General features: G+C 37.5%; 3 protein-coding genes across 5 annotated transcripts; 1 reads left to right on the top strand and 2 right to left on the bottom strand.

Moving 5' to 3' along the window:
• On the top strand, positions 2,648–16,369 carry LOC18784567 (mediator of RNA polymerase II transcription subunit 12). Of its 3 annotated transcripts, none has more exons than XM_020558220.1 (13): positions 2,648–3,076; positions 4,397–4,577; positions 4,999–5,058; positions 5,393–5,498; positions 5,847–5,915; positions 6,067–6,120; positions 6,255–6,362; positions 7,065–7,214; positions 7,326–7,673; positions 7,769–10,182; positions 10,967–13,585; positions 14,640–14,964; positions 15,505–16,369. In XM_020558220.1, exons 2-13 carry the CDS (start codon positions 4,450–4,452, stop codon positions 15,955–15,957), a joined length of 6,834 nt encoding a protein of 2,277 aa, XP_020413809.1. In that variant the 5' UTR covers positions 2,648–3,076; positions 4,397–4,449; the 3' UTR covers positions 15,958–16,369. The 3 variants fall into 3 exon arrangements, with proteins under 3 accessions (XP_020413809.1, XP_020413808.1, XP_020413810.1); XM_020558219.1 differs by having other exon boundaries at positions 2,707–3,076; positions 4,351–4,577; XM_020558221.1 differs by having other exon boundaries at positions 2,717–3,076; positions 4,389–4,577.
• Positions 18,072–20,755, bottom strand: LOC18786318 (rop guanine nucleotide exchange factor 3). The gene is made up of 7 exons (XM_007217885.2): positions 20,253–20,755; positions 20,032–20,148; positions 19,776–19,930; positions 19,615–19,689; positions 19,209–19,508; positions 18,561–18,905; positions 18,072–18,358 (listed from the first exon to the last, which is right to left on the bottom strand). Exons 1-7 carry the CDS (start codon positions 20,635–20,637, stop codon positions 18,236–18,238), a joined length of 1,500 nt encoding a protein of 499 aa, XP_007217947.2. The 5' UTR covers positions 20,638–20,755; the 3' UTR covers positions 18,072–18,235.
• LOC18786697 (elicitor-responsive protein 3) lies at positions 23,031–24,186 on the bottom strand. Its single transcript, XM_007219707.2, has 4 exons — positions 24,120–24,186; positions 23,777–23,842; positions 23,522–23,660; positions 23,031–23,319 (listed from the first exon to the last, which is right to left on the bottom strand). The coding sequence occupies exons 1-4, from the start codon at positions 24,184–24,186 to the stop codon at positions 23,121–23,123; spliced, it is 471 nt and encodes a 156-aa protein (XP_007219769.2). The 3' UTR covers positions 23,031–23,120.

Genomic DNA, 25,599 nt, shown 5'->3' with positions numbered 1-25,599 from the left:
TTTTGCTTAATAAAGAAAATTTTGAGACCATATAATAAAGATTTTTCTATACTGCAGTTAACTACACTTTTTTGTTACACGCATGATCCTTTTAATTTAAACATTAAAGATTTTTTGAAATGGACTTATAGTTAAAGTGATTAAGAACATTTGATCGTATACCAAGCCTATACTCGATTCCAACTTCTCTTAATATCACCTGTATTAAAAAAATTTATAAATTCTTTGAGACATATCGATAATTTAGATAATAAGTTGGGATCTCTGATATGACTCTTTGTCGAAAAAGCTTGCCATACTTTAACTCAAATATCTCTCTCATCATCATCAGTTTCTTTGATGATGGAGTTGTTGAAACTTGGAAAGAAAAGTTTGACTACCTATGTATCTATATAATCTATTTGACTTCAATATGAGAGACTTGCACTAATGATTCTTTAGCTTACCAAACGTATGCTCCTCGAAGCTCATAAGTTAAGCCCACAAAATAGTTTCATTGTTTGTATGTCAAATATTGCTGCGTAAGTTATTCTATTTATGGGTTTGGTGGTTGGTGGTTGTGGTTGGTCTTCTAAGATCTCTTTTATGTGGAAGTGGAGTTGATGAATTTGGTGGGATCTACTATCCTTTGGTGTTGTGGAATCATGGGTTGTGATGTAGATATTGTGACTTTCTCTGAGTTGTCAAGGTGAAATTTGAGTAAGTGGAAACTGGTTTTTGAGTTTTATGGACCTTGTTATATTCAATTCTGGGTGAGCTGGGATTTAAATACATGTGTAGCTCACTTTTCTTGCACTGGTTGTATTTTATTGTGTATATTTTCTGTTTTCTTGTTTGCAAGAACTCTAATCTGGGACAGTGTTCTTCTTGTGTAATCTTGCAATTGCTTTTCATATTAATGAATCTACTACGTTCATATTCTAGATTTATAATATGAAAAGTTATTGTGTGCATCTGATACACCGTGTGACATGTTAATATGGTATATAAAATTCACTCAAAGTATAAACACGTGTATTACGCTAAGTAATGAACAAGTATTAAATACACCCAATAAACTTATCTTTTAATTTTTGTAATAATTTAGCTTATATAATAAAGGGTTTGGCAGTTGGGATTCAAGTCCAAAATATCCGATCAGATAACTGATTGCTTAACTGAAACCACATGTCCAAAGTCCAACCTTAAAGCATTGGACAGCTTACACTGATGAATAGGGCGTTTGCCCTCAAACTCAAAACCCCCGCTTGTCACTTTCTGATTGGTTGTATTTATGCTTTGCTGCATATTCAAATATTCCCAGAGCAAAAGAGTGCATCTGTAGTACTGCTGGTTAGGTTAGAACGTGCAAAATGACCAAATTGTACAACTGAAACAGCATCAACACAAGTTCAAATAAATTTTGGGTGTTTTGAGTCTTTGACTTTGCGACTGGGATGTATGAGACACACTTTTGACAACTAGTTTTAATTTTAGTGCGTGCAAATATCTGCCATATTTGGATAAAATTTTCCAGAGAGTCAGTGGGTGGAGTCACCAAACTTTTCATGGAGGGCTAAATATCTTAAGTTGGGAGTCATTACGTGATTGTTTTTATTTTGTTGTTTCAAAATTGCCCATAACTACAAATATCTTAAAAGAGTACATCGAGCTATATATAGGTTTGAGGACACCTGGCTCCATCACTGTATACTACACGTGTATTTTTTATTTCGATAAATTATTATTCGCATTCATTCTTTTCACGTGTTAGTTTCGATTACGTGATCAGTTATTAGAAAATATAAACTAATTGCATACACTTGTAAAAAAAAAACTATATGTGTTAAATACTGTGCAATATTCAAATCCAACATCCCCAATATGTGTGTACATGCATGCATGCAGAACTTTGCATTGCACTTTAAGGGTAAGTTGTCATTCTAGAAAGGAGAAGGAAGTCTTAAAGGTTTTAGTCCTATTAGTGGAAGTATGCTAGAGATAATGGCATGCCTTTAAACAAATGCATACATATCCAAAAATGGGCCATAGTTACTGAGGAGGGCATGGACAGCCACATCACTGCCTCAGAGTTGCATAGTGTCCTAGCTGATGGCTCTAACCTTCAAGATACTGTCCTTGGGAATAACTAAGTCCAAGATATAGTATATACTTTCTATCCTCTACCCTGAAAAAAGAAGTTGGTGGAACCCTATAAATAGGAAATTTTAGATGCATAACACCTGATGAGAAGTTAAAAGTAATAAAATATACCAAATATTGCTTGAAATTGTCGTTTTTTTTTTAAGTTTGAAGCGGTTCATAAGTGTTTAACAACTCAATAAACGAATCAAATAGCTCACTTGCTGGTCCCGATCAACCAATCCTTAAAAAAAAGAAGTAAAATTACCATGGAAAAATGACATTAAATTATGAGGAATCAAATCCTAAAACATTAATGGGTTTGAATTTGCATATGCCACCCATAATTTCCCCTACCAATTTTACCCAGGAATGAGATGACCAATTTCCCTATTAAAAGCACAAAAGACACACTTCATATCAACACTATGAAATCTGATCCTGCTTAATTAGGGTATCCCAGTTTTATCCCCAATCTACCCCCACAAAAGTTGCCATTTTTCAGCTTTCTAGCAAAATCAAAGAAGAATAAAGAAGGGCCAAATCGGAAAGAAAATAGGAAAATACAGAAAATAATTTTATAATAATTTACTAGTCCCAGATCGCCCACCCTTTCCCTTTATTCTAACAGAGGAAGCAACAGGGGCATCATCGTCGTCATCAGCGAAGATTAAGAGTCAAAGTCCAAAAGCCCGAGAGAGAGCCTTCTTCAGTTCTTCTTCGCCTTCTCAATTCTCCCCATTTGTTTCTCTAAAACCCATCTCTATCTGTTCGAAATCCCAAACCTTTCAAAGCCACGCTTGTGCAATCTCAAATCGTTGTATTTATTATTGTTTACAGTTTTGTCCGAAAGTCTTCGCCTTTTTTACACCATTGCCATAAAAAAAAACCCTAGCCTCACTTGCCGCTGAAAACCCAATTCAAAGCTTCGCAATAGCTCTCTGTCTGAAAATTGGTATATTTTTTTCTTTCAAAACCCTAGCCAAATTTCCTGCTTCAATTTATGGTGCTTTTAATGTAAGATTCGATGATTTGGTGTGCGAATTTTATTTAGTGCCGTTGGGAATATAGCTGGATTTTAGGGCGCTGTGAATTTTGTAGGTTGAATAGCAGATTTGGTTGTGTTAGTGCTCAGGTTTGCTATCGCTAATTTTATTTTTGTTTGAAAGTTTGGCCCTTTTTATTTTATTTATTTTTTATAGGCATTGAACTGATTGGAGCTACCTGAGTGGTTTAGCTTTGGAGTTTAAATATTGGGAATTCTATTGCGTTTTAGATAACGTATTGCAGATCAAATTGATTTGGTTAAGTTCTGTTGCTTTTTCTACGTCGTATGAAAATTAGGGCATATATATATCTAAAAGATATGAACTGGAAAAAATTGGGTGTTGCGAATTATCAGGACACAAATTTTATTAGTTGTCCTAAGAGCTTAACGTTTTCTTTATGATATCAAATTTGGAAACTACTAGCTATTTATGTGTTTTATTTTAGTTTTGAATCCTCCCTGAGTAAATTTAATATTGTTTTAAACAATAGAGAATCAAACTTTCAGGCAATTCTTAGACACGATTTGCTTGAACATGCGTGTGTAAAATTATATATGTTAGTAGGTTCAGTAGTATAAATCCAGACTTGGATTCTGTATTCTGGAATAGGTGTTACTTTTTTCTTTATGTTACTACTCCAAACTTTTACTACTACTCCAAACTTTTTGGTAATGTTTATTGGAATGAGCAAAGTATCACTTTGTACCCGGATTGGTTTAGCCCCAGAAACTTTAGAAGTCAAACTTTCAACATAAAATGTTGGATAGGTTTACAATAGATTGTAATAATAAATAAAAAAACAAAGACGTTGCTTTACTTGAATCACACTTACTGGATGCTCCGTATTGGTTGTTTGTGAGAGCTGAAATCCTTTTGCTTCATACTCCATCTATCCTGTCTTGTTCCCCAAAAAGCAAGTTTTCACTTGTATATTCTAGCATTGTGTATTGAAATTCATATGTTATGCATTCCATGCAATACATTTTAGGGTTACAAAAACTATATCCTGGTTACTAGCTAAATGTTTTTCCTGCTATCAATTTGCATTATGTAGCTCTTGATGTGTGTGTTATATTCATGAGTTCTGGCTTCTGAATCCTTGTGTGTTGCATATATTCTTATCTCAAACTGCTTTCAACTTAATTTGACTGTTACTTCTTCTGGTGATGGCTTTTGTCAGACTTCACAGGGCAACGATATTTTAACTAAGTTGTTTAGCTTGACAGCTTCTTGTAGCAGTTCAATGCTGGGGGCAGTATGCCGATGATAGTTGGGAGAAATGCAAAGGTATCATGCCACCGGCTGCACTAGTGCAGTTAATAACAACGCCATAGGTGGGACATCAGGGAGGGATTCTGTGCGAGCTGATTCAGCTGCATTGCCTGCTAACTTATCTCTAGCTTCGAGGTAACTGGGTTCCACAAGTATGTTGTATTACCTTTCTTTTGTGGAGAAAAAAATTTGCTTTTTCCTATGGGAATTGTTATTATTTAAAATAGTCATCCTGCACTCCTTCCTCTCTGATTATAATTTTTTTATTATTATGGAGGAGTGTAGGATTACCATTTTGGAGTGGCAATATCATCTCCATTTCCTTTTTCAGTCATATTGTAATTATAACTTAAATTATCTTTATTGTGTCATCACTTAGAGACTATTCTGGCTCACAATTTTGTAACTTCCAATATATCCAAGATTATTTTGACTCTATAATGGTTGTATTATGAAAGTGTTTTGTGGGGGAGTTATTCAATGTTTTGACTATTCTATTTATAAATTGAGTGTTTCCTGTGTCATAAAATGTGACGAATTGTTCTTAATTGTGTAGGCGCGCATCGCAGTTAAACCCTTACAAGTTGAAGTGCGAAAAAGACCCTTTGAATGGCCGGTAATTTTTGCAACTGATTATTGTCCTTTTGCTTAAAATATCTGTAAAGAAGAGAGGCTCTAAATATCTGTAGAGAAGAGACATTCATATGCCATTATAGTCTGGGTTTCCTTTGTTTTATTTCATTATCATACCGACCAAAAGAAAACAGGCGCATAAGTTGCTGTAAGGTTTTACTGCTGGATATATTAACTAATGTGTTATTTTTTAATATGTTATGTTTTTGTTATATTTTTTTGCATCATAAATCTATTTCTGCTGACTATGGTTCTTAGTTCAAAAAATATATATTTTTTGTTTTTTGAAAAATCTTTTTTAATTTGTATAATCTCAGACTTGGGCCACCTGACTTTCACCCCCAAACTCCAAATTGCCCAGAGGAGACTCTTACCAGAGAATATGTGCAGTTTGGATACAGAGAGACTGTTGAAGGAATTGAGGTACTATTTTATAATCAAGTACAGAAATATTTTAATAGGCTCGTAAGAAAGACTATCAATCTGAAACACCCATGTAGTTATTTCTTCATCCAAAAACACTGGAATAGAAATTTACTCCTAATAACCATTTGTGCACGTCCCTCTGCACTGTTCTGAAGAGTCTTGTTTCTTTTCTTTTCTTTTCTTTTCCAATCCATATCAAAGCATATTTTATCAGGGCCATCTTTTTTTTTTTTATGGCCTGATCTTAATTTGGATTATCATATATCTTGTTAAGGTCTTTTGAGATTCAAATTTTTGTGGGTCCATCACAAGTGGGTTTTTATGATGACTTGGTGAATTTTCCAGGAATCTAGAGAGATATCGCTGAGTCAGGCTCAAGTGTTTAACAAGCCTCTCGTCTTCAGATGCAAAGAGGTAAATCACTTAATTTGTATAGTTATTAGGTAGATCTCCATTTTGGTTTAAATGTAAGAGTTCTTCCTACCTCTTTCTTTGGCTTTTAGTACTTTCCATTGAAAAGCATTAAGTGGATTATATGAATTTTAAGTTTTTTCTTACCTTTCAGGCCATAAAAAAACGTTTTAGGGCCATCAATGAATCTCGTGCTCAAAAGAGGAAGGTAGTTTATCCTTTCTCAACTATTTTTTGATGTTTGTGGAAATTTCTTCTGCATAAAACTTTTCAGTTTTTGTGGATGTTATATGATTGGTGTCGCATTATGGTGTATTATATGTTTAATTTTTTCCATGGCAGGCTGGTCAAGTGTACGGTGCCCCTCTTGCTGATACACTATTGTCCAAGCCAGGCGTTTTTCCTGAACAGCGGCACTGCGGTGAAGACTTACGAAAAAAATGGATTGAGGTGTGCCTTTTGTGTTCTCAATTAAGCAGTTGTTTCTAATAATGGGAACCTAATTTTTGTATAAAAAGAGCAAAGCAGTAGCCATGCTGTTCTCTCTAATTGTCCATTTATGCTTGAGAAACTCTGCAACATAGAAACAGCTAGGTGCTATTGCCCCTTCAGTTGCTCTGTTAACTTGTGTAAATAGGAAACTTTGTGGTATGGTGACTTTGGTTCATCCCAAACATCTTAACATCATGCTGAGGGCAGCAAAATGGGGGCCACATTTATTCTCACAAAAATGAGGACCACAGTTATTATTATATATTCCATGGCTTTCTGCAAAATGGCATAATTTTGAGTAATCTTGAGCTATTCGGGTATTCTGTAATTAGTTTTTGTTTGGAATTTTATCCACATTGCCAAATATTGAGCGTTTTAAGAGGAAAATCACTCTCAAACGATGAACTTGTCCAAAGTTTTCAAACAAAAAGGTACATCAAGTTGGTGAGTGAGAATTTGATAATGATGGAGAGGTATCCCTCAAAATATGAAGAAAATAGAAATGAAAGGAAGTCAGGAAGTCATCGTGCTAGTGGAGGGTCTACCTGTGAAATACTGGGTTGGGCATACCTAGCGGTTTAGGAATAACTGATAAGAAGTTCTGCTGCCATTTATTTCTTTATATGTTGATTATGTACTTTTTTTCCCATTCTGTTCCAGGGTCTATCACAACAACACAAGCGCTTGCGTTCGTTGGCTGATCATGTTCCTCACGGGTATAGGAAAAGACCCCTATTTGAAGTTCTTACAAGGAATAATGTTCCATTGCTGAGAGCAACTTGGTTTATTAAAGTAACTTATCTTAATCAGGTATATATGCTCGCACATTCATAACAGAACTGAGTTCTGATCTTAACCTGTTTGTCAATACTTTTCATGTTGGAAGTTTCCAGTAGCATGTTATTGCTGCATTTTTTGCAGGTCAGGCCAGGTTCTGCCATTATTTCTTCTGGGGCACCTGATAAAGCTCAGTTGTCCCGCACAGAGCTCTGGACAAAAGATGTTATCGATTACCTGCAGTACCTTCTCGATGAGTTATTCTCGAGAAATAATTCTCATTCTACTTCACACAACAGAGATCGTTCGCCACAAACGCTTTATGCTGGGTCAGTTCCACAAAGGAGTGATCCAGCATCAGCAGTCCCTGACGGTGAGGAGCCTTCCCTACATTTCAAGTGGTGGTATGTGGTGCGGCTCTTGCAATGGCATCATGCCGAGGGGCTGCTTCTTCCTACTCTTATTATTGAGTGGGTTCTTAGTCAACTGCAGGTATTAGTTTTTTTATATGTTTATTGTTTAAAGACTATTTACCAATGTTGAAATTATCTTAATAAGCTTCTAAACTAATATTTGTGCTCTTGCAGGAGAAAGAATTGCTTGAGATTATGCAGTTGCTCTTACCTATTGTATATGGTGTTCTGGAAACTGTTGTTTTATCTCAAACATATGTGCGCAATCTTGTTGGGGTAGCTGTTCGTTTCATTCGCGAACCTTCTCAAGGAGGGTCAGATGTTGTGGGTAACTCTCGTAGGGCATATACAGTGTCTACTGTGGTTGAGATGCTTCGTTATTTAATACTTGCTGTACCTGATACATTTGTGGCTTTGGACTGCTTTCCATTACCATCTTGTGTAGTCTCTTATATAGTAAATGATGGATTACCAAAGATGTCCGAGGATGTGAGAAAGATTGGAAATGGTCCGGCAGAAGTTGCTTCTGCGTTCAGAAGTAAAGGTTTTGATGCCCAATATCAGTCCTTGGCCTTTGATCATGTTGTTTCATCCATTCAGAAACGTGCTGACAATCTTGCAAAGGCTGCAAGCCCTAGTTATCCATTCCATAGTATTGCTAAAGCTGTACAGGCCCTAGATAGATCTCTTGTTCAGGGAGATGTTCGAGGGGCTTATAGATTTCTGTTTGAAGATCCTTGTGATGGAGTCGCAAATGAAAGTTGGATCACAGGAGTTAGTCCATGCTTGAGAACATCGTTGAAGTGGATTGGGACTGCGAACTTGTCATTTGTTTGCTCTGTGTTTTTCCTTTGTGAATGGGCAACATGTGATTTCAGGGATTTTCGAACTGCCCCACCTTGTGAGCTGAAGTTTACTGGCAGAAAGGATTTTTCTCAGGTACATGTTGTAATTCAGCTTTTGAAACTCAAGATAAGAGATTTACAATGTTCACCTCAACGTAAGAATGACAGCTTCCTTGGAGTCGGTAGTGTTGCAAAAGGTTCCACCCAGCATAATAATTTTCCTGTCAGAATATCCATGGGAAATTCCTATGAAACTAAGAATAGATCAAAAAATGGTGATCAAAGAAGTATAAAATCGTCAAATATATTCGAGAGCCCAGGTCCTTTACATGATATTATAGTGTGTTGGATTGATCAACATGAAGCAGGAAAAGGAGAAGGTTTCAAGCGCCTTCAACTACTTGTAATTGAACTCATACGATCTGGTATTTTTCACCCCCATGCCTATGTTAGGCAGCTGATAGTTAGTGGAATTATGGATACGGATGGACCGGTGGTTGAAGTAGACAGACGGAAGAGGCATTATCAAATCTTGAAGCTGTTGCCTGGGCTCTTGATGCGTCATGCTTTGAAAGAAGCAGGGATTGCTGAAGAGCCTCAACTTTCAGAGGCTATGAACTTATACTCAACTGAGCGCCGCCTAATACTTCGCGGGCTTCTCTCTGATCAAAATAAAAATGCGAATATGATTGTGTCTGCTCTGAAGCAAAAGCATTTTCCTGTCCCTGGAAAGGACGGTCCTTTGCCAGTTTCTGTTGATCAGTGGAAGGCGGTTCAGTCATCATCCAACATATTGTCTGTTAAAGGTGGCAAATCTGATGCTGATCTCGAAGAACTAAAGGAAGCAATCTCAGTTCTGTTGCAACTCCCAAATAGTTCATCCCCATCAACAGAAACAGGACTTGATGAATCCCAAGGGAGTGTGAAGAGGCCCTTTGGGTCAATTTATAATAAGATGGATCTGGGAGAAGGCACCCCTGGGTGTGAAGAATGCAAAAGGGCAAAGAGGCAAAAGGTGAGTGATGAAAGGAGCTCATACATCCAAGGAAATTCTCCAATTCCTTCTGACGATGAAGATACCTGGTGGATGAGGAAGAGACTTAAATCCTTGGAGCCAATGAAGGTTGATCCACCAGTTAAGTCAACCAAACAGGTCTCTAGGATTCGGCAGAAAATAGTTCGTAAAACTCAAAGTCTTGCTCAACTAGCAGCTGCTAGGATTGAGGGTAGCCAGGGGGCATCTACAAGTCATGTCTGCAATAATAAAGTAAGCTGTCCTCATCATAGAACTGGACTGGAGGGAGAAACTCCGAAGTCTACAGATCCAACCAAAGTGAGCCATGGTGGAGATATTGTTTCAATTGGAAAAGCTTTAAAGCGGCTACGATTTATGGAGAAGAGGACTATTACGGTTTGGTTGATGACTGTTATTAGGCAGCTTGTTGAAGAGACTGAAAAGACTATTGCTAAGGTTGGCCAGTTTGGTAGGACTTTCACTTCTGTTGATGATAGGAGCTCCATACGGTGGAAGCTCGGTGAAGATGAACTTTCTGCTGCACTGTATTTGATGGATGTTTCAAATGATTTAGTTTTAGCAGTCAAGTTTCTGCTTTGGTTGCTGCCAAAGGTTAGTAGCCCCAGTTCTACATTCCATAGTGGGAGAAACATTCTGTTGTTGCCGAAAAATGTTGAAAGCCAAGTGTGTGAAGTGGGGGAGGCATTTCTTATATCATCCCTTCGAAGGTGCACTTTCTATCTCTATAAATATGTTCAAAAATTTGTTGACAGTTCTGCTGCTTCTCTAATTACAATTTTACTTATCTATCCCTTCTTTGACGATATAATTAGGAGAAGAATGAAATGTACAGGGACTAATGAATTTTTTGTTCTCTCCTTTAACAAATACTTTTATCATTTATGAGGTTCACTTTTTGATTCTCTTGGAAGTAGGGAGACGTTGATTATAGTGGAGTTACAGTCTTGAGAGCACATTGCACAAACCACATTCAACATATTAAGATTAGTCTATACCCTTTGTTAACTTTTTGTTTTTTTTACAATTATTTGTTTCGCAAGTATAAGGCAGTCAGAACAAATTTGCTTTGTTCTCTTCAACTAAAATTGGGAAACTGTTCTTAGTATGCCACCTTGCAATTTGGTTAACTCTAGTTTGGAAACAGAGTCTTATTTATCCTGTATGAGATAGTTTCCCCGAACAGCAAACTCTCCTTCATCTTTTGGGAGTAGTCTGTTTCCTTCTTTAATAAACTTACATAAATTCATTGCATCGACTTTTCTTGTCCAATTTAGTTCACAGTTGTATTGTGGCACACAATTGATAACCAGCATATACTAATTAGTCATGCTTGATTCTCATAAAGAAATTGCTGTTACTTTCATATATGATCTCTCCCCTCCACTTTTTTAATTGTCCATGACTACTTAATTGCTTTTCTCTTCATATTGGTACTTTCCTTGAGGATTTTTTTAGATCCTGTTGCATTTCCTAACGATGGATTTGGTTCAGGTATGAGAACATAGTTATTGCTACAGATCTTATTCCAGAAGTCTTGTCAGCTATAATGCACCGTGCTTCAGCAATAGTGGCATCTAATGGAAGGCTTTCAGGGTCGCCTGCCTTAGCATACAGTCGGTATTTGTCGAAGCGAAATAGTAATGTGGCTAGTGTCATTGAATGGGAGAAGAATTTCAAGGCAACATGTGATAAGAGACTTCTTTCTGAACTCGAGTCTGGACAATCAGTGGATGGAGAGTTGGGGTTTCCGCTTGGTGTTCCAGCAGGGGTTGAAGATCTTGATGATTTTTTCCGCCAAAAGATTAGTGGTGTCCGGTTGTCCAGGGCGGGTTTAAACATGAGAGAAATAGTGCAACGAAATGTGAATGTCGAGGATGCCTTGCATTATTTTTATGGCAAAGAGAGAAAACTCTTTGCTGCTGGTGCTCATAAAGGCCCTCCTGTTGAAAAATGGGATGATGGATATCAGATAGCTCAAAATGTAATTACAGAACTGATGGACTGCATTCGGCAGACTGGTGGTGCTGCTCAAGAAGGGGACCCCTCTTTGGTGTCTTCTGCTGTTTCTGCTATTGTGGGTAATGTAGGACCAATTATAGCAAAAGTTTCTGATTTTAGAGCAGGGGGTAGCTATTCAAGTTTTCCAGCTGCCACTGATTCCCTGAACTGTGCAAGGCGTATTTTGCGCATCCATATAAGTTGCCTATGCCTCCTTAAGGAAGCTCTTGGAGAGCGCCAAACCCGTGTATTTGAGGTAGCCCTTGCGACAGAAGCTTGTTCTGCTCTTGCTGGGGTTTTTTCTCCTGGAAAGGCATCTCGAAATCAATATCAGTCATCTCCTGAATCCCATGATTCCAACACTAATGCTTCTAATGATATTTTGAACAGTTCTACAAAAATTGGTCTTGGGAGAACAACAAAAGTTGCAGCTGCAGTTTCTGCGCTAATTATTGGGGCAGTTGCTCAAGGGGTTACTAGCCTGGAGAGATTGGTGACTGTATTCAAGTTAAAGGAAAGGTTGGATATAATTCAGTTTGTAAGGAGTAGTAGATCCAACTCTAATGGTAATGCTCGGTCTTCTGGGGCATTTAAGGGGGATATCTCGCTTGAAGTTTATGTGCATTGGTTTAGACTGCTTGTCGGAAACTGCAGAACTGTTTCTGATGGATTGGTTGTGGAACTCTTGGGTGAACCCACTGTGATAGCTCTTTCGAGGATGCAGCGTATGCTCCCCCTTGGTTTGGTCTTTCCACCGGCCTATTCAATATTTGCTTTTGTTGTATGGCGGCCATTCCTTCTTAACACTAGCATTGCAGCCCGGGAGGATTTTAATCAATTATATCAATCTTTAACAACAGCTATAGGTGATGCTGTAAAGCACTCACCTTTTCGTGATGTGTGTTTGAGAGATAGTCAGGGTTTCTATGATCTCGTAGCTGCAGATGGCAGTGATGCTGAATTTGCAGCCATACTAGAGTTGAATGGTTCAGACATGCTTTTAAAATCCACGGCTTTTGTTCCATTGCGTGCAAGGCTGTTTCTAAATGCTATCATGGATTGTAAGATGCCAGTGTCTTTATTTATGCAGTGTGAAGGAAATCAGGTTTCTGGACATGGCGAATCGAAGGTTCAATATGCAGAACGTGAAACAAAGCTTGTAGATAAGCTTGTACATATCTTAGATACCCTGCAACCTGCAAAATTTCATTGGCAGTGGGTAGAGCTCAGGCTCCTCTTGAACGAACAAGCACTCATTGAAAAGCTTGAGACTCAGGATATGTCCTTAGTGGATGCCATTCGTTCATCCTCCCCTAGTCCTGAAAAGGCTGCTGCCTCTGAGAATGAGAAATATTTCATTGAAATCATCCTTACGAGATTATTGGTCAGACCTGATGCTGCACCTCTTTTCTCAGATGTGGTTCATCTTTTCGGGAGGTCACTAGCAGATTCTATGTTGTTGCAGGTGAAGTGGTTCTTGGGTGGATCAGATGTTCTTTTTGGACGAAAAACCATTAGACAACGTCTTCTCAATATTGCTGAGACTAAAGGTCTCTCCACTAAGACCCAGTTTTGGAAGCCTTGGGGATGGTGTAGTTATGGTTTTGATCCTGTGACAAACAAGGGAGATAAGAAGAAGTTTGAAGTCACCTCCCTTGAAGAGGGTGAGATGGTTGAAGAGGGAATAGATTCAAAAAAGTACGGGAAAGGGCTCACTCCAACATATGATATTGAAAGCTACAATGTCACCCAGCAGCGTGTGACAGAGAGGGCTCTCATTGAATTACTTCTTCCTTGTATAGATCAAAGCTCCGATGACTCACGCAATACCTTTGCGAATGATTTGATCAAGCAGTTGAGTAATATTGAGGTACAAATTAGTGCAGTTACTCGTGGGACAAATAAGCAAGCAGGGCCAGCTCCTTCTGGCGTTGAAGGTCCCACAAGCAAAGGAAATAATCGCAAAGGTATAAGGGGTGGGAGTCCTGGGTTAGCTAGACGTGCAGCAGTAGCAGCAGATTCTGCTCCACCATCCCCTGCAGCTTTGCGAGCTTCTATGTCGCTGCGATTGCAGTTACTCTTAAGATTGCTTCCTATCATTTGTGCAGACAGGTACAGGTTTTTTTGGTTGAAATATTGTACTTATTTTGTTAGCATGAGAATATGCTTGTTTTTCTTGGATTACTAGTTGCCTGTATCTCCATCACTGCTGATTCGTTTCAACATTATTTTTACATACACCTGTTTATTTGATTACATATATATTTGTGATTTGAGAGTTGAGAGCCAGTTAAGGTGTAGTGCATCAATCAGTTAATTTAATTTATTTCGACCATAGTCTCAATCTCTGTCTAACTACCCTAGTTGAATTGTGTACTTAGCATTCTTTTTTGATGCATTTTGTCTTTGGTTGTTGTGTAAAGATGTAAACAGATGGGAATTTTGATTATATTGATGCACCGACATATATGTGGGTGCATCTGGTGGTGAAAAAAGGGTGACATTTCTGTTGGGATTATTTTGATCTGAACTATTTAATTTGAAGACTTCCTTTTCATGTTCTAGGAAAGAGATCCTTGAATCTCTATCCGGATCTATGTAAGTTAACTTGGAGTTCACTTGTGATGCAATGTCCTCTCTTATTATTATTATTTTTTTGGTGTGTGATTTCAGTCAATACTCTATTCTTCAAACGGATGAAACTTGGACACATGATCATCACATGAATTTTTCTTCTTCTAAATTTTATTGATTTGTACTGTAACCTCCTGGAATCCAACTTATTGTAAAATAAGATACAAAACTAAAAGGAATATCAACCTGTTGTCTATATAATGAAAAATGAGTAGCATGAAATTTTCTTTCCTCTGCCATTTATAATTTTATATCACAGCAAATTTTTTTTGTATATTTTCAGGCACTCCACTTGTTGCCACTCTTGGTTATTTTAGCCTAAATACATTCCTTTTGTAAGATACTAAGATATGCTTCAGAAATATTGGGTTGGATTTCTGTTACCTTTTCAACATCTGTATGTTGTATGTTAGTGATATGTGTTGCACATGATAAAAAAATGTTGAAGATGTTCATAGCAAGGTTATTCTGTCATGTTAAAACGTTTCAGCAGATCGGCAATTGACTAATTTGAACATATTGGAATTGTCAGGGAGCCATCAGGGCGAAACATGAGGCAGGGGCTAGCCTCTGTAGTACTACGTCTTCTAGGAAACCGAGTTGTGAACGAGGATGCGGAGCTATGCGTCAATCTCTTGCAGAGTTCTTTTTCCAAGAGGGAGGCAGAGTCTTCAACAGAGGCTGCCTCTGCTTCTTTTGCAGACTTGTCAAGTGAAAGTCTCTTTGATCAGTTACTGTTGGTTCTGCATGGGCTGTTAAGCAGTTGCCAGCCAAGTTGGTTGAGGCCTACTAAGTCAACAAATGAGAGTGGAAAAGATTTTGCTGCATTTGATCGTGAAATGGCAGACCATTTACAGGTTCGGTCTTTGTAACCTTCATATCCTTCATCCCTACCCTGTCCTAAAAAAAAATAATAATAGGAAAGAAAAGAAAGGAGGGAAAGCAAAATCCTAAAGTGCTGCTTTTTTTTTTGGATGTAGTGGTGGTGCTTTGTTATAAGCTTTGTAACAAATTCCTTGTAACTATTCTATAACATACCCTGCAATCCAGCAAAGGAAAAAAAGCTATGGACCTATAGTCCTAGTTCCAAATTGCTACCATCAGTTTCAGTAAGAAATTTATTGTTTGGAAGTCCTCTCCTCACTTTAAAATAGTGTCAACTGATGTATATTACATTATATGGTACATTCCATGCCATTTAGCATTAATGTAGGGTGTGTTGGGATTGCCAACAAAATTAATTTAGCTCAAATACACTTATTGCTGGGTACCTTTTCTCCTTTAATTGTGCCTGATTCAATATTAGTTGAGGTTTTTAATGGAGCCTTCATTTGCTAAATTTGGTTAAAAATTTCAGTAAAGAGGTAAATGGTTTTCTACTTGTCTTGTGTATGCAGAGTGACTTGGATCGCATGCAACTGCCGGAAAGGATTCGCTGGCGTATTCAAACTGCAATGCCTGTAGTTGTCCCTTCTATTCGGTGCTTTGTCTCTTGCCAACCACCACCTGTTCCGAATACTGCTTTGGCTGTTCTTCAAACCAGCATATCGACTCCTGGGTTTTATTCTGGAATCTCAAACCCACCTCAGAGAAATCAGGTTCCTCTGGCACGAACTGTAGCTAACATACCAGGGAAGTCTAAATCATTGCCGTCACAGGATTATGATATGGATATTGATCCATGGACGCTGCTGGAAGATGGTGCAGGATCAGGCCCATCTTCAAGTAACAGTGCTTTGATAGGCAGTGCAGACCATGGAAATCTTCGAGCATCTAGCTGGCTTAAAGGGGCTGTTAGGGTGAGACGAAAGGATCTCACATACATTGGTGCGGTGGATGATGACAGCTGAGTTTTAAAGTTAACTTTGTTGTTAATTCCGTCTGGAGTGGGAACCCCCTCAGCAGGTAACTTCATGTTTACGTTCATTGTGCATAATTGGTATCAGGATCACCGTTGTTGTGCGGGTCCTTTTCTTTGATGACGGAGAAGCTGGTGAGAGGGAATTTTTTTGGGGGGCTGCGTGGGGTCTTTTTGGAAGAAATGTGAAGATGTTCTCGCGCAATCCTTACAGCCGGTGCTTGTGCCTGATTGACTACTGACCCTTTGATCTCCCCTCATCCAACTGTGCACCTCTGCATGCTGTTCGGAGGTCTGTTGTATATAGAGATATTTTGTTCACTTTACCAATTGATCTGAGTAAGATATCTCCAGAATGATATGTAGCTGTTTCTTTATAATCAATTTATACTTTCTAGTCTCTCTCTCTCTCTCTCTCTCTCTCTCTCTCTCACACACACACACACACACGCACAAACTCACACATGCATTTACATGAGTGCACGTACACACATGCATTCATATTGTGTACATCTTATTTCATACATTGCACTTGTATTTAAAAAAAAATTATGAGCACTTTTATTGATAATTATAGACACATTTCCATTTATTCTGTTGTGTGAAAAGTGGTTCGTTTGTAAATGAAAGCACATAACGTTGGCTCTGATTGGTTAAATTTAGTCGCTGGTAAAGGAATGGAGAGCACCACAATGTTAGAAAAGATGGGCAGAAAAACACTACACATACTGCTGTAGTTTTTTGCTCATGTACTTACTGAACAAATTGGCTTTAGGAACGGCTGAAGGTTTATGGGATCTTTGGTCCATGTCTAATCTGGTCTGATTGAAAAACAAAGTGACTTGTGACTTTGCTTGGGAGATCATGTAGTACGATTCTCCAAATCCACTTCAGTTTTTATCTGTCAAAAAATCGAAGTGCACAATATGGAGTCGATTTTCAGTTGGTAGTGGATATGCATCAATTTCATTGTTATTAGTATTATTGGATGGATGCTCATGCATTCCAAGGAAACTGGTCTTCAAGGAAAGCGTATGGCTGTTGGGGAGTCGCTATTTTTAATTGGTGATTTCCCAATGGCTCTCAATGGAAGTTCAGGGTTGCAATGATACTCTGGTGGTTTTGTATATGCCTATTTTGATATGATCTTTACTGCTTTCGGAGGAACATTACTTTTGCATTTGAATTTGTTATGGTCGCGAGTATAGAATATTCTTGTGCGATGCTTCTGCTGATCTTGTGAACAAAATATGCGTGTGCACTTCGCTTGTTGAAATCTTGTCGTCCATTCCATTTCGGCATGGGAGGAATGGATGTCATGTTTTGCTTAGCGTCTTTGACTTGCAGAGCAATGATCCAATGCTTGCGGATCCCTTCGGTTACTGTTAATATTTGGTGCATCTCAATGCAATTATTTCTGTGGCAAATTTGCACTTGAAAGAGTATTTACTTCGAGGGAAAAACAAACCAAGGGGTCGCATTGCAACCACTACATTTGAGATTTTAATGTAACTGGAAATATCCTATCGTTTACAATCTCTGAAATCTCCTGAAATCCCATGATAATAAACGCATGGCTCATAAAATTGCTCATTTGATTTAATTATAAAGACTATCTAGACAAGGGTTAAAACTTTCTAGTCTTAACATCCAAGTTCACTATTTGCAACAGTGGAAACTCATGGAACTAACTATTTTGTTGAGAAAGATAAACTAAGGATAAAGGAAAGTCGTCATTAAAGATTAGTTAAGGACTTCTAATCTCAGTTATTGGGTCGTATGTATGGTATATGTTAAAAAAAATATTTAACCCATCAACATATCTAATCTTAGAAGTCCTTAACACAACATATCTAATCTTAGAAGTCCTTAACACAAATCCGTATTAGAAAAGCTACCAAGGATGAAATGTAGTAGAATTCTATAGTGACGGCTTTATCTAATTTGAGGATTTAATGAAGAAATGTAAGCAAAGGGTCATTTTGCAAATATTGGGGATTGTTACCCCACGTTCTGACGGGGATGGGGGAACTTGGGATGGGCTTGTTTTTTGTGTTTTCATTCAAGCTTCATTAATTTGAGGATTTAATTTAAGATCTGAATATAAATTCTGAAACACTTAAAATTTTCTCATTTGTTTTACTAGGAGCTAAATGTACAACTAACAAATTAGCTTCATACAAGTAAACAAGCAGCCAAAGTAAAAATGTCTCAAAATTGTTGAACGAAAATGCTGGAGAAGAAAGCTTGAACTTAGTTGCAGTCTCTAATTATTTGCCTTGGTTTCTCACAGATCTTTCAACACAAATTACATCTTCAATCCAAGCAACAATGTTGAATGCCAAACTTTCCAACACCCGTGAGTAACTCTCCAGTACTGCTTGCCCCACATCCTGCAAAAAACAACCATAAAAAACGCGTTCTTCAGATCAACTCTGACACTTTGTTTGATCAAATTTAGATGAAATGTTTTTTTTTCTTTGAGGTTTCGATTAGTTACTCTATAATATGCTAGAGCCATTAAATTTAATTTCCAACTGATGTGGTAGTGTTTCATTTCTTCAAATTCCAGTCACGACCACGAAATGTGCTTACCCTATTGTATTGGATCTTGCATGTATCCAAGGATGTCTGAGAGAGCTCAGGATATCTCTGCTTCAAGCAGAACAACAAACACTCGGCTCTCTCTGCCAAAATATGGTTTTTGTCACTCCTGTCTGTTTCCGACATTAGATCCTTCACCATGACCCATGAAGATTTTGAATTGCTCATGCATGCTTTACGTCTCCATGTGTACATTGAAGCTTCAACCCTGTCTGCAAGCTCAAGTGCTTCATGTTCAGTTGCTAGATTGAGGCAGTCGAGAAGATGTTCTGGGGAGAACTTGTCTGTGGTGCACATGTAGCGGTAAATGGAATCCCCAAGACACGATTTTCCACTCTGCACACCCAATTGTTTTGTAAAAACACAAAAAACTTCTATAACCACACCAAAACAAAAAGATAAAACTACTAAAACTAATTATTTTTTTTAATGAAACAAACCAAACCAAGTTAGATAGAAGTACTTTTCTGCATTAATTTTAGCCCAGGACACAATTTTTAGCCTAAAGTTGAGTCTCAACTCCAAGGAAAAAGGTCTATTGTTCGTTTCAACCCCCGAAAATTTCAGGGTCAGCCTTGGATAAGAAGGCTAAGGATTTAAGAAGCATAACAAAATTCATGTTGGTTGGTTGAAGACTACCTTGGGAAGAGTTGACATGTATGAGTCTGGAATTTCCATCTCAGCAAGAATGCTGCTATTGATTGCCATGGCTGCTTTGTGGATTTGATTAGAAGAGTCACGTTTGTGTTTCAAATGCTTCCTTGACTTCTCAGAGAGGCCACCTGGAGGAACACATGGAATCGGCAACCACCATTTCTCCTCGTTCCGCTGAACAATAACCCTACGGAACGATCCTGAACCTGAATGGTTTGAGTTTGATGACATGCTCCCTTTTTCTGCATACCAGAATTCTGTATCTTGGAAACTATCAAGTACTTCCTGCCAAAAGAAAAGACAAACAAATTCATTAACTTATTTAGGCCTTGATTGAAACAGAATTGCTTTGTTTCAAGAAAAGAAACTTGGCACATTAAACTGGTCTTACAATAAGCATTGCATCAAGCTTTTGCAAAGCTGGAAGGTTGATATAGAGATCAGATCTCGGTCTGCTTGTCATCAACTGAAAGAACAACATACAAAATGTCAAAAACAGACCCCGGTAGCAGAAACTAATTGAACTTTTTGTCATGGATTTTTGACAGTCACCTCCATTTCTGTCCCATCTTGCAAATTTTGGGATATGGGGATGAGTTCTACTATGTAATCACAAACTGATAACAGGCAATTCATTTCCCTCTTCCACATTGCTTTCTTCTCAGGGTTCAAGGGCTCTAACCTCAAATTTTGCCCAAACACAGTGGCTGCAGAAGAAAATCCCAACAAAATGACTCATTGAGATTGAAATGAAAAACAACATATTGACCTCTAATTAATCATAAAAATTTCAGAAAAATATAATTACCATAGAGGTTGGTTATCGAATTTGAGATTGTAACCGCAGTGCACACCCCTTTCCCACTTCCTGACATGTCCTCACCCAACAAGAGTTTTGCAAATCGTTCTTTCATCATCTCAAGCTCTGCCAACATTCATATCAAAGTTATTTGGCCAATTCATACTGCTTTTAAATTGTTTCTTGATGAGGCAAGAAGATTGTTGAGAAACAAAACTATTGAAACCCACCTGCATCTACTGCTTCATGATCTTCAAGCTTATCATCTGTGGCATTCTTGTTGTGCTGCTTCATTCCTAGTCTGGTAAGAGCAACCTGGTTATGAAATCTGGTTTTCACATTTGGGCAGAACCAAGGGGATGCTTCACCAGAGTAACTGCTATCATCTACAGACTCCGACAAAGCTGAGGTCTCTGAATTCGTCCGGCGGTACATAAAAGAATCACCACTTGTTGAAGTTTCTGCCAGTGAGTGATCATTCTGATCCACAGAAGAAGGTGAAGGAAGATATCCCAGATCATAGTTTTCATCAGAATTTGATAAATTGTCCATTGGAGCCTTCAAAACTTGTGTTCTAAATTCTAATTGCTCAAAACCCTGCACATACTCAACCATTTAAGTGTTACCATTTGGGACTTGGGTTAATGTTAGAACTCAAATCCAAAAAAAAGACCCGGGAATTGGTTTATATTCTACCATCTAGAATCTTAGATTTAGAAGACAAATGAACAAAAAAGGAAGAAAAAAGCATTAATCTTCTTCTTCTTTGAAACAAAAAGCAAAAGAGGTTTATGATAGGTTGTTTTCATCAGCAAGCTAAAATAATTGACTGAATATGTAGCTAAAATTTAAAGCAAAAAAGTAAGGTTGGAAAATATTTCTTGGGGTGAAAGGCAAACCAACAGAAATTTTAAATTTTAAAGGGAAACGGTTAATTGAAAAAGCAACGGTATATTGAACAGTCTTTATGTTACCTTTAAAGAGCATAGATTTTTGAATTTGAAGTATTGAAGGTGGCTGAAGAAGACCGTTTGAAACAGTTCCCTCCTAAGCAAATGCCTTTGCCTTTGATCGCCAAACACTTTTCTTCTTTCTAAAAGAAAAGTTTTCCCAGAAATTAAGTACTCACATCACCATGATCATGGAAAATGAACATTTTCAGCCGTCTGATCGTCCCGTGCTAGAGTTACGAAATTAAACAGCATAAACAAACCCAGAAGCAAAAATGGCTGAATTCTTTGACTAAGAGAAAAAAATGGTTTGGTGCTTGAAAAATTATACCAGACATGTAGGCTGCATCTTAGTTGGACTTGAACATGTATATATGGTAATGGTTCTGCAGGGTGTATTATATGATTCTATTATATATAGTTTAAGATAAAAATAATTGGGCAACGGCTTTGGATATTAAATTATAAATTGTAACTACAAAAAAAAAGAAAGATAAATTGCCCTCAGTTATCTCCATCACCTAAGTTAACTCCGTTAAATCTCTATCAAGCCTCGATTACCTCCACCAACCTTAAAGGCATCTGTCGTGCCCTAATTGCCTCCATCGGCCTTGTTTTAAGTCATTTGATTATTATTTTTACGTATTCTTATCCTTAAGTGACATGGTATGATATTCATGAAAGAAGAGTTCCGCTGTGTGATTATTGGAAAAGTGAAAAGAGCGGTTCGTCAGTCCATGCCCCGGATAAGTCCGTCGATCAAGCAAAAGTCGAGAAAGTCAGGCATATCTTGAATGTTGATTTTATGTTCGGTGCTTGACGCCCTATGAAATACAAATTGATTTAGTCTTCACACCTCTAAATTAACAATGTTCATCGAATTAATATAATTCTCATTCATTCCCTCGAGTTGGCAGGCTAATTCCGTTGCTACTATCTCGTTGGACCGAAAAAAAAAAATTGAGTAGAACGTGGGGATCTCAGTTGCATGTTTGTGAATTTAATATGAAATATTAGTTAGTCTGGTCGGAGGTTAGATTGGAAAGCATGTGTAAAACTTATATATTAATCCCATGAGAAAAATTAAATCTCTTCCTAACTCTGTATTATTGGTGAAAATTAAATAATAATAAAAAGACTTGAAAATATTTAAAGCAAAATTCAGCTTCTGATAGCTTCTGAAAGACGTGCCTCCCATTTGTCACTTAGCTTCTTATAACTTGGTCATCATGGTTCGTGCTTAGATGGGTGATAAGGTTGACATCGAATAATTATTAATAATTTTCTATAATTATATTCAAGGTCAAACGTTTTTTCCCCCTTTAATTATCAATGCATGAACCTCACTATATGCTATAAAGCCATTATCCTGTACTATTTTGTAAAGAACAAACGAGTAGCCAATGAGATCTAAACTCGGTAGAAAAGGGTTTTCTTAATTTGCAGAACAGATGTTTCAAATTTGAACCCATATGACATCTTGGTTGTGTGTGTGAGAAACCTCCTCTTCTGTTATATTAAAAAAGAAATAAACGAGTAAGACATAAATCTATTGAAATTAAAATGTGCCATTATAGAATGTAACACCAACATACAACCCTGCACCCAAAAAAAGAAAATTAAGGTGCAATCAAAATGTTCCAAGTTGACCTTCTCTGACCCAAAAATAAAAATAAAAATATATAGTGCACCTTCTAGGTCGTAATATAGCCATGATTAAGACCTTTTGGTCCTCTACTTATGCTTGTGCTTATTTTTAGAATCCGTTTTATGACAAAACAAGAATCTCCACCATAAAATTCTCCATAGGTTGGCAATGCTCCTGCGGATTGATCCTCTTGGTTTAGTTTTGTCCTCTGCCAAGAATTCCCTTGTCTCTATCACATGCGCTTCTTTCTGCATAGCACAATCATGATGCCATATATTTAGCATTGTTTTTTTTTTTTTTGACAAATGATATATTAATAGGAACTATACACCCATTAAACTCTTGAACTCACACTCTAACAATATGCTTAAGAGGGGAAGAAGTGCGATATTAAGCGTGGGAAATGTTATCTTTTTAGACAGTTTAACATGTTATGTTGTTAAATTGTGAATCAAAATTGTTGATTGTAAAATCCAGAATGAATATGAGATTCTATCAATTCACGGACAACATAATATGCTAGGTATTTTAGTAAGAGGACATGACCCTATAAACATACTTACATTTGTGATAAATCGAAACCCAATCTTTATCTCTCCTTTATAGGTGTCATCTTCAAGCACCACATTGTACGGAGCTGGTTTTAATTCAATGAATCCTTTGTCCTTCCCCTCAGTAATTATTCCACCAAGATGAACTCTGCATAACAGAACCAGAGTACATTCTTTCAAAGGCTAATTATTAGGAAAAAAAAAATTAATAATTTGCAGAATATATGAGATCTATATGAATAAGATGTAAATAAATTTTAAAAAACTACACCAAAAAAATAAGAGAGAGAGAGAGAGAGAGAGAGAGAGAGAGAGAGAGAGAGAGAGAAAAGAAGGCATAAATTAAGTACATGGTTTCACCAACAAATCCAGCATCTGTGAACAACTCGGTGTCCATAATTCTGAATTTGAGATGAGTTAAGTTTTTCCAATGTGACAATGGAAATTCAAACGTGAATTTTTCATTCCAGCTAATTATGTCATCTTCACCTGCATCACACAACCCATTTAGCTAGTACGAGGATAACATAAGAATGATATGCATAGCAATAGCATGTCTGAATAAACTGGGAGTTCAGATCAGAGAAGGAACCAAGTAAACATACTTGATGATTCTTTGCTTCTATATTCTCGAGTGCCACACTCTATGATCACGTAGTAGGATGCTCTACCTATAACAGTAATTGAGTGCAATTTTTAGGATCTTTTTAAATAATAATTGAGATATACTGTTGCATGATAAGTCTCAACGTAGAATTGTATGAACAAAATTGTTCATTTAGCCGAGAGGATCTGATGTGTTACCGGACTATATCTCCTTGAGTTGCGTCTACATACCTCACTACGTGACCTAGTCACGTGGCGAGAATAGACTCAAGGGGTTGTATTACATACTCACAGTTGTAGGTAAGATTTGTGTGCGACCAATTTTACTAGGAGTAGGCTTACCAAGAAGATTTGTGTGCCTAATGCCTTCAGCATCTACAAGAAGTACTTCAAGGGTTCCTCCTGTCATGTATGTTTGCATGTGGGCATGCACTCATTTGATGGGAAGGGTCAAATATATATAGGCTAAAATATAACGACGGGTAACTCACTCATTAACTGGGCGTTTTAAGATGTATTATATTAGAGGGTGTTTTATTTTAATGAGTTACTAGCCTCTAGCGCACAATGAATTTTTTTATTAATCACGCATGATACACGCGATTCTATGAATTATTATTTTTCGTAATTGTATTTTGCTAAATGTCCGTCTCAAAATTTTATTTTATTTTTAGATTGGGCATAGCGCGTGTGATTAATAAAAAGTCTCTCCACTCGCATGAGAGGCTAGTCTAATGAATTTTAGGAGTTAAGGCAATTCATATTGAAAACAGAAGTAAATATGGAGTTGGAAAAAAAGAATATAACGACAGACAAATTCACTAATTAAATGGGCGTTTTAAGGTGTAATTAGAGAGTGTTTTGTTTTAATGAGTTATAGACGTTTATGTCAGGTCTTCAACAACAAAAAAACGGCATGTCGTTTTTGTTGGCGTGACTTGTGGATATTGACTTACTTTCCTTACACACCAAGAATTCCTATTATAATTGTAATTGATTTACTTTAATTCCTGATTTCCTACTGTAAATGGATTTAGGAATTTATTATTTACTTGCTCATTCAGGTTTTGTTGTATTATAAATATGACCTCCTACAAGGAGAAGAATACACAGAAAATTCCTACAAACAAATATTCTCTCATAGTTTTAATATTTTAGCATGGTATCAGAGCCAGGTTCGATCTAGGGACCTGTGCTTGTGTTCTTCTTGAAATTTAAGTGCTCTTCTCCCCCCTTGAGAGGGGGGGGAGGGGGAGTGAAAGGGATATGTTTATTGACCTATCCCAATTACCTTGACATATTTCCATGAAGATGTTGCTTATTTCTTGACTCCGACGACCCCTTCTCTTCAAGGGGAGAGGAAGATTGAAGAGAAGTTGTGTCTGAGTGAATTAGCTAAAATTTATATGGAAGAATTTATTGCTGCCTTACCTATTGCTGTGCTCACAGGGTTTCTGTGTTCTGCCTTATCAATTGTTGTGCTCACACAGTTTCTGTTGGCGAGTCCTTATTTCATTAGAATTTTGGTTATTTACCAATTATATTTTGTCCTATTGTAATAGAGATTATTTGATTCAGTGTTATGGGGGTTGATGATTTTTTCAACCCTCATAGAGGTAGCACCACCGACTCATTCTCTCATTCTCCACCAACCATCGTTGAGTTGAGTACCCAGATGGCTCCGCTCCTACAGATGCATACTTTTACCCCGAACCTAATCCAGAATTAGGATCCTCTTTTGACGACCCCGACCCCGACTCCGACTATGACGACAACGACCTCGACCCCGACCCCGACTCCGAAGACGACCTCGACCCCGACC

This window comes from Prunus persica, chromosome G2 (assembly GCF_000346465.2).
Source record: "Prunus persica cultivar Lovell chromosome G2, Prunus_persica_NCBIv2, whole genome shotgun sequence".
NCBI lineage: Eukaryota > Viridiplantae > Streptophyta > Magnoliopsida > Rosales > Rosaceae > Prunus > Prunus persica.
Note: the sequence above shows the minus strand (reverse complement) of the source record. Positions and strands in the feature narration are given on the sequence as shown.